The 11491-nt window shown below is 48.6% G+C and overlaps 1 protein-coding gene across 1 annotated transcript in view; it reads left to right on the top strand.

Moving 5' to 3' along the window:
* The window catches only part of RAMP2 (receptor (G protein-coupled) activity modifying protein 2), an 8370-nt gene extending 4116 nt beyond the window's left edge, over positions 1–4254 (top strand). The window contains exon 4 of the mRNA XM_015426602.1: positions 3548–4254. Within this exon, the coding sequence (XP_015282088.1) occupies positions 3548–3803 (256 nt within the window). The 3' untranslated portion in view covers positions 3804–4254. The remainder of the gene's footprint in view (positions 1–3547) is intronic.
* Positions 4255–11491: the final 7237 nt, after the last annotated feature.

Genomic DNA, 11491 nt, shown 5'->3' with positions numbered 1-11491 from the left:
TGAAGGGAGGGACCAAGCAAGCTTTGCGCAAAGAAATGCAGAAAGAATGGAAAGATTCAAGGAAACGCACCTCTGAAATTCTGACACTGATTATTAAATTTACAGATTTTCAATTTTGATTTCTTTTCAGTAAGACTTAGATTCTTGAAGACAGATGAAGATGGGTAGCCGTGTTAGTCTGTGTGTAGCAGTCGAAAAGTGTAATGAAAGCAAATATCCTACCTAGAGATGTAAAATTTCTGGAACTTTTGAAGCTTGGGAAAAAACCTCGGGTTTTTCCCGTTTTTTTTCGGGGGGAAACGGAAATTTTCGGAAAAATTGAAAACAATGCTACATTAGCATTTCTTTTGTCTTTTCTAGATTGAAAGTCATTCTGTTACTTTAGGAACATAAAATATGACTAAGGACATTTTTACTTGGCATAACCTTTTTATTTTCTTCTGACAATAGCACCTCCTAAAGGAAGAAATGCATCTCGTTCTTGCATTGGAGAGTTCAGTTTGTAACCTAGGACTTGCTTGCCTTCAGTGCACAGAAATTAGACCAATCTGATACCATATATATATATATATATATTAGAAATGATTTGGAAAATATTTGAACACCTTGTCTTAAAATATTTTATTCATCGTGTTAAAATAAAATGTTCCATAATTCATTTTTTTCTTTTCTTTTTCCAATTTTTCGGAAAATAACAAAAATACTTCAGGAAAAAAAACGGGGAAAAAACGTTTCCCCCCCGAATTTTTCCGGTTTTTTTCTAGGCCTTCACATCTCTAATCCTACCACAAATTTTGTTAGTCTTTAAGGTGCTACTGGACTCTTACTCTTTTCAAATTCTTGAGATAAACTGATAAAACCTTTAAGGTAACAGTGCATTCATTTTCCAGAATCAATACTTCCTCTTTTTATACTCTAGCACTTTAAATAAGTGGAGCTGCGGTGGCTCAAGTGGTTAAGATGCTGAACTGCAGGCTGTGGAAGGTCAGTAGTTCAGCAGTTCGAGACCCGGGTGCTGCATGATGGAGTGAGCTCCCGTCTCTAGTTCCAGCTCCTGCCAACCTAGCAGTTCGAAAGCAAGAAATTGCAAGTAGATAAAGAGGTACCACTTCGGTGGGAAGGGAACAGCGTTCCATGCGCCTTGGTGTTTAGTCATGCCGGCCACATGACCACGGAAACGTCTTTGGACAGCGCTGGCTCTTCGGCTTTGAAACGGAGATGAGCACCGCAACCCTAGAGTCGGATTCGACTGGCTTTCGAGCAAGGGAACCTTTACCTTTACTTTACTTTACTTTAAATAAGAAGTGTGCATGCACATGAAAGTTTATACCCAGAATAAAACTTTGTTGGTCTTAAAGGTGCCACCAGACTTTATTATGCTCTAAATAACAGTGTCTTTATTTCAGAATACTGTTTTCCTTTTAATATGAATTCCATTTTTTAAAAACAAAACTGAATTGACTTCAGAGAATGTGGTGTTTCCCACTCCCATGTTTGCTATCTGATCTTCGTGTGAGGCCTCACCCCCCCCCGCCCCTTAATGGATTTCAGGTTGCATTCTGGGGGACTGAAGGTCCATCTGGAATTTATGTGTAGTTCTTCAGTGAGATTAAACATGGCTAGAATTGCTCCCTGTGTGGCAGCCTGCCCACCACAAGCAATCTTCCTTCACCATATGCAGAGGGAAGGAAGTTTGGGCTCTCTTCTGGGGTACATTATCCATTCATGGGGGAGGGTGTCTGATGACGAAGGCACAATCCATACAAACTGGTGGAGAATCTGAAAACATGCCTTAGGACATGTGCATTGTGCAAGGGTTCCATGATAACCAAATTGATGAGGAAAGTGTTCAGTGAAGGTTAAAAGTTTGAAAACCACTGTCCAGAAGTTTGCAGAGCTAGGATTCCTCTGAGGTGAGGGCTAAGGACCAGCTTTTGCCATCCTAAAGGTAAAGGTAAAGGCTCCCTTGCTCGAAAGCCAGTCGAGTCCAACTCTAGGGTTGCGGTGCTCATCTCCGTTTCCAAGCCGAAGAGCCAGCGCTGTCCGAAGACGTTTCCGTGGTCATGTGGCCGGCATGACTTAAACACCAAGGCGCACGGAACGCTGTGCCATCCGAACAATCCTTAATTAAAAGTTTTGGGCTTGAAGGCCGTGTTTGTTGATAAAAACCTATCTCTTTAGACATTTCGCCAATCTTTGTGAAACAAGATCAGCGAAACGTCTGAAGCCGTAGGTTTTGTATCAACAAACATGGTCTTCAAGCCCAAAACTTTTAATTAAGGATTGTTATGACGCCAGCCATGAAAGCGTCAAGTTAAAAATGTTGCCATCCACTCTACCTAATGCTGCTGTCCCCAGTGAAGTCTCGAGTGGAGTGCCACAGGGCTCGGTGCTGGGCCCGGTGTTGTTCAATGTTTTTATAAATGACCTGGAGGAAGACATAGAGGGGATGCTTATCAAATTTGCAGATGACATGAAGCTGGGTGGGATTGCTCATTCTGACGAAGACAGAGTCAGGATTCAAAACTATCTAGATAGGCTGGAACAGTGGGCGGAGACAAAAAGAATTTCAATAGAGATAAGTGCAAAGTCTTACACTTAGGTACAAAAAATCAAAGGCACAGATATAGAATGGGAGGGACTTGGCTTGACAGCAGCTCATGTGAAAGGGATCTGGGTGTTCTGGTTGATCACAAGCGAAGAAAGCTAATGCAACCCTAGGATGCATTAACAGAAGCATTGTGTCCAGATCACGGGAGGTGGTTGTTCCGCTCTATTCTGCTATGGTCAGGCCTCACCTGGAGTCCTGTGTCCAGTTTTGGACACCACATTTTAGGAAGGATGTTGAGAAGCTCGAGCGTGTCCAGAAGAGGGCAACCAGGATGGTGAGAGGGCTGGAATCCAAGTCTTACGAGGAAAGGCTGAAAGAGTTGGGTCTGTTTAGCCTGGGAAAGAGAAGGCTTAGAGGGGACACGATTGCAGTCTTCAAGTATTTGAAGGGCTCTTATGCAGAAGATGGAGCAGATCTCTTCTCTCTTGCTCCGGATTGCAAGACTAGATCTAATGCAGTGTTCCCTCTAAGCTGAGTTAGTGTGAGCTGGCTCACAGTTTTTTAGCCTCCGGCTCACAGATTTTTGTCTTAGCTCAGGAAGGAGGGCTTCAGAGCAAACGAATTCATGCAGCAGCCAAATCGCTCGCTCACAACTTTAATGCCAGGAGCTCACCAAGTAGAATTTTTGCTCACAGGACTCCACAGCTTAGAGGGAGCCTTGATCTAATGGGTGGAAATGACAAGGGAGTCCTTACCGGCTAAATATCAGGAGAAACTTCCTGACTGTAAGAGTGGTTGAGCAGTGGAACAGACTGCCTCGGGAGGTGGTGGAGGCTCCTTCGCTGGACGTTTTCAAGCGGAGGCTGGACAACCCTCTTTCGGGTCTGTTGTAAGGCTCTCTTTCGGCTGTGCTCCTGCAGAGTGCAGGGGGTTGGACTAGATGACCTGCAAGGTCCCTTCCGACTCTAACATTCTACGATTCACTGTTCTCTGCAGGCCATACGCCATCCTGACCCACTGCCTGGAAGAGTGGGCAGACAACCTGGAGTACGGCTACCCCAACGCCTTGGCAGAGGGTTACGTCGTCTGGGGCCACCGCACGTACTTCCTCAACTGCACCCTGGAGCGCCCCCTCCTCCTGGACCCTCCTGAAAACGTCCTGCTGACCCTGATCCTCACTCCCATCTGCCTCATCCCTCTGTTGGTCACCCTGGTCGTGCTGAAGAGCAAGGATGGTGAGATGCAGGCATGAGGCCCCACCTCCTCGTAGCGCCTTGAGACCCGGCTCCCACATCCCCACCCTGGGGGCCGGCAGCCCACCCAATCCCAGCACAAAGCAGATGCCCCCCACAGATGAACTGCTGCCCTGGGGACGTAATCTGGCCGCACTCAGCGCTCAGCATCGTCTGGGCACCTTATAACTTGTGCTAAAAGAGAACCGACCAAGGGTTGTGGCCAAATCCCTCCCCTGCCAGGTCCCACCACACAGAGGCTGGGGAAGTGCTCACGGCAGATGCGCCTGTGGACCAATCGGCTCAGCAGCTGACGCTTCCAGACCCCTGTAAGGAGAAGTCATAATGAAGGAGGCAAAGACTACAGAGTAGACCTGAGTCAAGCTGCTTCCACGTGGAGGCAGCTCTCTGTAGCCCTCCTTGTTACTGTGAAGCCACAGCAGGGTTCTTGCCTCAGCCTCCCCCCCCCCCCCCCCCCCCCCGCCGCCGCTGCCATTTCCCCCACACGAACCAGAGGGCTTTTTTAAAAACCAGGGATTCCTAGGTCACAATCTATTGCCATGATCTACTAATTCTCAGCTTTCATTTTCAGAAAAAGCCAGACTCTAGCTGAGTCTAGCTGCAGTTGGTTAAGACGCTGAACTGCAGGCTGTGGAAGGTCGGTAGTTCAGCAGTTTGAGCCCCGAGTGTGCTGCATGACGGAGTGAGCTCCCGTCTCTAGTTCCAGCTCCTGCCAACCTAGCAGTTCGAAAGCAAGAAATTGCAAGTAAATAAATAGGTACCGCTTTGGTGGGAAGGGAACAGCGTTCCGTGCGCCTTGGTGTTTAGTCATGCCGGCCACATGACCACAGAAACGTCTTCGGACAGCGCTGGCTCTTCGGCTTGGAAACAGAGATGAGCACCGCAACCCTAGAGTCGGACTCGACTGGCTTTCGAGCAAGGGAACCTTTACCTTTACCTTTTACTAATTCTCAGCTTTCATTTTCAGAAAAAGCCAGACTCTAGCTCAGTGCTTTCTAACCTTTTCAAGTATGAGGATCCCTTTTTAACATCAAAACATTTTGTGAACCGCCCCACATGATAATAGTGGAACTATTCATACCTATTGATTGAGAAAATACATAATGACAAAAAGATGAAAATGATTGTGCTTCGGGTGCCTGTGGATTCACAGACCTATTGCAATAACTCCGCACACGTGCATGCACACACACACCTCCAGTGGTCCCCGGCCGCCAGGTTGGGAAGCACGGCTCCAGCCCTTTTCGTTGCGGAGTTGTAAGGGGAAACATGCATAACTCCAAAATGATAGGGGCTAGAGATATAGCTGGTTGGTTTTTTTTAATGAAACCTGGGAACTAGTACTTGGTTGCAGTAGGTGGGTATAACGTTTTAGTAATCTAAAAGTCCTGATTCTTTTGAAGCATGAAAAAAGCCCACTGGTGTGTGGGAGGAAATGGGGGTTGCTGCGGTTGAGGCAAGGAAAATAGCACCCATGTGGGCAGGACCTGCCAAAATGCACCCCTGCCCCTCCACGTGGCATCCAAGGGTACTGACTGCCATTGTGATCCTTCCAAAAGGACTGGACCAGAAGATCACGCAAAGGGGGGGGCGGGGACACAGAAATGGGAACAGTAGAGGACAACGTCATGTGGATGCTCTTTAAATGAGAGCTTCTGTAAGGAATCCAAGGTATCAGTTTGGACACTTCCAGTAGGGTCAGCAGCTCCAGGTTGGGAAACATCTGGAGATTTTGGGGCTGGAGACTGAGGTGGGGGGGCTTCAGTGGGGTATAATGCCACAGAGCCCACCTTCCAAAGTGGCCATTTTCTCCCAGGAGATCTCCATCCACCACCTGGAGGCTGGCAACCAGTGTTCCCTCTAAGCTGAGTTAGTGTGAGTTCGCTCACAGTTTTTTAGCCTCCAGCTCACAGGTTTTCATCTCAGCTCAGGGAGGATGGGGCTCCAGAGCAAACTAATCGATGCAGTGGCCAAATTGCTCGCTCACAACTTTAATGCCGGTAGCTCACAAAGTAAAAATTTTGCTCACAAGACTCCACAGCTTAGAGGGAGCATCATTGGCAACCCTAACTGCTGTTTGTTGTTGTTCAGTCGCACAGTCGAGTCCGACTCTTTGCGACCCCATGGACCAGATCACGCCAGGCCTTCCGGTCTTCTGCCATCCTCTGAAGTTGGCTCAACTTCATGTTTGTTGCATCTATGACACTGTCCAACCATCTCATCCTTTGCCGTCCCCATCTTCTTTGACCTTCAGTCTTTCCCAGCATCAGGGTCTTCTCAAGCGAGTGCTCCCTTCTCATTTGGTGGCCAAAGTATTTGAGCTTCAGCTTCAGTATCTGGCCTTCCAGGGAACAGTCAGGGTTGATTTCTTTTAGGATTGACTGATTGGATCTCCTTGCAGTCCAAGGGACTCTCGAGAGTCTTCTCCAGCACCACAGTTCAAAAAAGAATCTATTCTTCGGCGCTCGGCCTTCCTCATAGTCCAACAACTAACTGCTACAGATACTTCCAAGTCGTTGTGCCAGTAAACCTAAAAGAATGGGCATGGAAATTGTTTCTCTCCCTGCTAATTCTGACACAAACCTCTCTCTTTGGTGCCTCCCCATTCCCAGACTCTGGTAAGAGCTTGGCGGGGAATGGAAGCACAGGATGTGTGGCTCGGCCTCCTCCCTCTGGTCTCCCTTTGTTTCTCCTTTCTCCCTCCCCACTCCCTCATGGGTGGGTCTTTTATCCTTTCCTGCCTGGAGCCTGGACGGTATCAGCGCCGATCTTTCCAAACAATGCAGCTGCCGAGGGAAACTGTTCCAGCCGCTGACTGGCAGGAGGAGAGCAGAGCAGAGCGGAGGGGCCGAGAGAGTAAAACCACAAAAGGGTTTCTAAAAGAAAAGGAGAACAACCAAAGGTGTGGAATTTTACCGACCTCATTCACACCCCACCTTTCTCTCTAATGGGGACCCAACTGCAGCTTTCTCCCCTCCTCCCGTTTTATCCTCACAACAGCCTTGTGGGGTAGTTGGGCTGACAGAGAGTGACCAGCCCGAGGTCACCCAGCAAGCTCCCAAGGCAGCGTGGGGATTTGAACATTGGTTCTCCCAGGTCTCAGGCTCTAATCTTGTAGAAAGTGCTGTGTGGGCCCAGCAGGGACGTGTGTTATTTCTCACAGGTAGTATTCAGCAAGTTATGATATTGTGCAACGGCAGGGCTCTTTTTGTAGAAAAAGCCTAGCAGGGACTCATTAGCATAATAGGCCACACCCAACAGCAGGAACTCATTAGCATATTAGGCCACACCCATGACAACAGAGCCTATTAGCACAGTAGGCCACACCCCCATGTTACCAGAAGTGTGGTCATCCATCCACACCCACCTTTTGCCTCTTATTCTGTTTACCTTGTTTGTTGTCAAAACCCAGGGCCTTTTTTTGTAGCAGGAACTCCTTTGCATGTTAGGCCACACACCCCTAATGTAGCCAATCCGAATGAGTTTCTGCTGTTGGGTGTGGCCTATTATGCTAATGAGTTCCTGCTGGGCGTGGCCAACTCAGGAGCCAGCCGGAACTCCGTTCCTGTGCGTTCCTGCCCAAAAATAGCCCTGGTGCAACCCCATTCCCTGTAGCGCTTACCACCCCAAAGGGGCACACTTGCGGGGGGGGGGGGGGATGGAATTTCCTACAAAATGTTACAACTTGAATTCAAGACTCAGGCAACAAGTTGACCCCAGAAGTGCTGTTTTGAGTACTGATGTTTTGACATACAAAAGTGACTGCATTATTTGTCCCATTCATTTTCTTGCTCTGCTCTCTGGCTGTCCTACGAGTGAAAGGACAGTTTGGTGTCGTGGTTAAGAGCAGCGGACTCTAATCTGGGAGAACCAGGTTTGATTCCCCACTCCTCCACGTGCAGCTGCTGGTGTGACCTTGGGTCAGTCCCAAGTTCTCTCAGGAGTAGTTCTCTCAGAGCTCTCTCAGCCCGTCCTACCTCACAGGGTGCCTGTTGTGGGGAGGGGAAGGGAAAGGAAATTGTAAGCGGCTCTGAGATGCCTTCTGGTAGTGAAGGGCAGGGTATAAATCCAATCTCCTCCTCCTCCTCCTGTTCCTTTTACTGCTCTTAAAAGTATTGTGGACAAAATTGCTAATGTTTACACATGCCCTTAGGAATTTGAATGAAGAATCAATCAAACCCCTTGAGCAACACGAATGGGAGGGACAGTGTGGTGGGTCAGTGGCCCAGTGGCAGCCCTTGGACTGCACAGCAACTGCTAACAAGAACCTCAGAGGTGTCCTGCTGGATCAGGCCAGTGAGGGCCCATCTAGCCCAGCATCCTCTCTCACACAGAGGCCAACAAATAGGGCACAGAGGCATGTCACCTCCTAAAGGTAAAGGTTCCCTTGCTCGAAAGCCAGTCGAATCCGACTCTAGGGTTGCGGTGCTCATCTCCGTTTCCAAGCCGAAGAGCCAGCGCTGTCCGAAGACGTTTCCGTGGTCATGTGGCCGGCCTGACTCAACACCAAGGCGCACGGGACGCTGATGTCACCTCCTGGCACTGGGTTTGTTCCCTTCACTCACCGTGGCCAATAGCCACTGGTGGACCTCTCTGCCGTGACTCTGTCTAACCTCTTTCAAGCTGTCTCGGCTCGTGGCCAGCTCTGTGTCAACCGCCAGTTCAAACTGGCTGCCACGGGGTGCAGTTCAGAATGTTTGTTTCTCCAGGGGCATTTACCACGACAATATATTTGCCACTCAACGTGGCAAGCTCTCTCCACTGTGTGAGGACGTTCTGGGGGGGGGAAGTGCCTGCCTTGTGGGGGGCACTAAAGAAGCAAACAGAGCACATGGATATCGGCCATGTAAACATCATTTTAACCTCACACGGCCATTTAATAAGCAAACGGCCTGGCGATGTCTCTCGCATAAGCCTTTGGTGTAACCTTCCATTCCTGAAAATAAAAACCCCTTATTATTGGGTCATTTCATTAAGGAGATCCAATTCCTTTCACAACTTGGGAAAACTTCTGCTACGGTTTTTAAAGCCATGCAGGGTTTTATTTGAGCCGACCAGCGTCAGAGCGTCTGTCCAGGATGGCTGGACACCAGGACCCGGACAAAAAAGGAGGAGCCCCCGTTAAACACCCCCACACCTGCAGGTGTCGTGAAGAGGAAACGGGGAGAACTGCTTACCCGGGGGGGGGGCAGAACTGGGTGGAGGGGGCGGCTGTGCTGAAGGGAGGGGGCAGGCAGCCCCGGCGGCCCCCTCAGGCCTGCCGCTCTCTCCTCACAAAGCCGGTGGCCCAGGAGCCAGAGCTCTTGTTAATTTCTTTGAATCGTATTTTACTTGGTTAAATCGGTTATTTCAATCATACTTGAGTATGTTTGTAAGCCACTCTGGGAGACAAGAAGTGGGGTAACAAACAGCCCCTAAGTCAATATCAGTCCATAAGGGCAGTGGCCGCTCCCCCCTCCACATGCAGAAGAGGAGGCGGGGGTGGCCGGCAGTGTTCCCTCTAAGCTGAGTCAGTGTGAGCTAGCTCACAGTTTTTTAGCCTCCAGCTCACAGATTTTTTGTCTTAGCTCAGGAAGGACGGCTCCAGAGCAAACTGATTTATGCAGCCAAATTGCTCACTCACAACTTTAAGGCCCGTAGCTCACAAAGTAGAATTTTTGCTCACCAGACTCCACAGCTTAGAGGGAACATTGGTGGCCGGCCGCCTCGCCCAGCTTCCTCTTCCTCTTCCCAGGGGTCAGCTGGCCGTGGTGCCTGTGGGCAGAGGCTAGGCCATGGCTTCTCGTGCCTCACGTGGCTGCCACCGGCCTTCTGGAAAGTCAAAAGGCCTCCGCTCCATCTAGAGTTGCCAACCTCCAGGTGGCACCTGGAGATCTCCTGCTATTACATTTGATCTCCAGATGACAAGGATCTGTTCCCCTGGATAAAAGGGCTGGAGGGTGGATAGTACGGCATTCTACTCTACTGAGGTCCCTCCCCTCCCCAAAATCTCCAGGTGTTCCCCAACCCTTCCTCCACCCCTGAGACGAGGAAGGACAGGATCCGAAGGCGATGTAAACAGGGAGCGCAGCCATACGCCTCATGCGCCGTACACAGAGGTGTGTGTTGCAAGGTCACTTGAGGTCCCTTTGTGTGTGACACTTCCCCTCCAGAGAGAGATTTGCCACAAGGAAGACAAGAGACACCGTTTGTGTGATAGATTCAGGTCTGATGCAACAGAACAAAGTTTGAGTCTGGTCTGAAAGGGGCCACTGGACTCCAACCTTGTTCATTTTGTGCGATGTCAGTCTTTGCTGCAAGTAAATCAATCGGTCCAAGTGACATGAAGCAGTTCTCAAAAGGGATTAGATAAAACACACACACACCCCTCCCATACATGAAGGCTTGGGACACACCAATACTGGGGAGTCTCCCACAACACCTGAGGCCAGTGTTCCCTCTAAGCTGAGTCTGTGTGAGCTAGCCCATTGTTTCTTAGCCTCTGGCTCACACATTTTTGTCTTAGCTCGGGAAGGATGGCTCCAGTGCAGGCTAATTTAGGCAGCAGCCAAATTGCTGGCTCACAACTTTAATACCGGTAGCTTGCAAAGCAGAATTTTTGCTCACAAGACTCTACAGCTTAGAGGGAACATTGCCTGAGGCTTGTCAAGAATAGACAAAAGAAAGACGGTTTTTGGTGAAACAATCCAATTGACCGTGTACTAAGACTGTATAGTCCAGGAAGAAGGAGAATACGTGGGACGGTGCTTCCATGGGACAGAGATTTTCTTTGAGTAAAACACGGATGTTCTAACAGAACTCTTAAAAATGGCCAGAGTGGATACTATGGCATTATACACACTATGAATGTGCTTAAGCTTATGTACAGATGAAACATGACATTATAGCAATACATCAGATTGCGTTCTTATTGCTGAAAATTTTGTATAATGTATCACTGATGTTTCCCGTTTGTTCAGTTTTTAAAAATTAAAACATGAATAGTAAATATGAAAAGTTGTTGGATGACTGTCTGTTCCACTTAGGAATTTCTGTCTCTCTCTCTCTTTTTTTTTGCCAGGAGTGCTTTGCCTTTAACTAAGGATGATGGAGCAAAATTTGACGAGGGGGGCAGTTTTCGGGGATGGGGGTTGCACGGGTAACATCCAGGTGCTTCAGGCTCACAGGAAATCGCCCTTCTTTCCTAAGAAAAGATGGCAACCCGAGGGCTGCCTCCACAAGCTGAGGATTCTGCCTTTCCCTGGCGTCACACTGGCCACGGAGCATCCACATGGGAGTTCTGTCTACACCTTCCTTTGTCAGCGGCCGTTTCCCTTACCACACCACCAAAGGGCTTTTTTCAGGCTTTAAAAAACCCAGGAATAGTCGCTATTCTGCTAGCACAAGCGAATGCTATAGCCCTCCGTTACCACCATCTGCTAGTTTCTCTAAATTCCCAGTTCTCATTTTTTAAAAGCGGGGTTTTGTTTTTTTCCTGGGGGAGCACGCCAGAATGGAATTTCAGAACCTCTTCGACAAAACTCTTTTAAAAATGTTTAAAAGTTCATGAGTTTTCAGTATACAGATTGGAAACTTCATTTCTCCCTTGATCGTTCCGGCACCTCTTTCCCCCCCAAAAAACCCAACCCCTGTTTAAAAGTATGCCTCTAGCCCTTGTTATTTCATTTTGCTTTTGTTGTTGTTCAGT

Source organism: Gekko japonicus, unplaced genomic scaffold, assembly GCF_001447785.1.
Source record: "Gekko japonicus isolate JY-2015 unplaced genomic scaffold, Gekko_japonicus_V1.1 scaffold1636, whole genome shotgun sequence".
NCBI lineage: Eukaryota > Metazoa > Chordata > Lepidosauria > Squamata > Gekkonidae > Gekko > Gekko japonicus.
The sequence above is the reverse complement of the archived record's forward strand: the minus strand, read 5'-3'. Positions and strand labels throughout refer to the sequence as shown.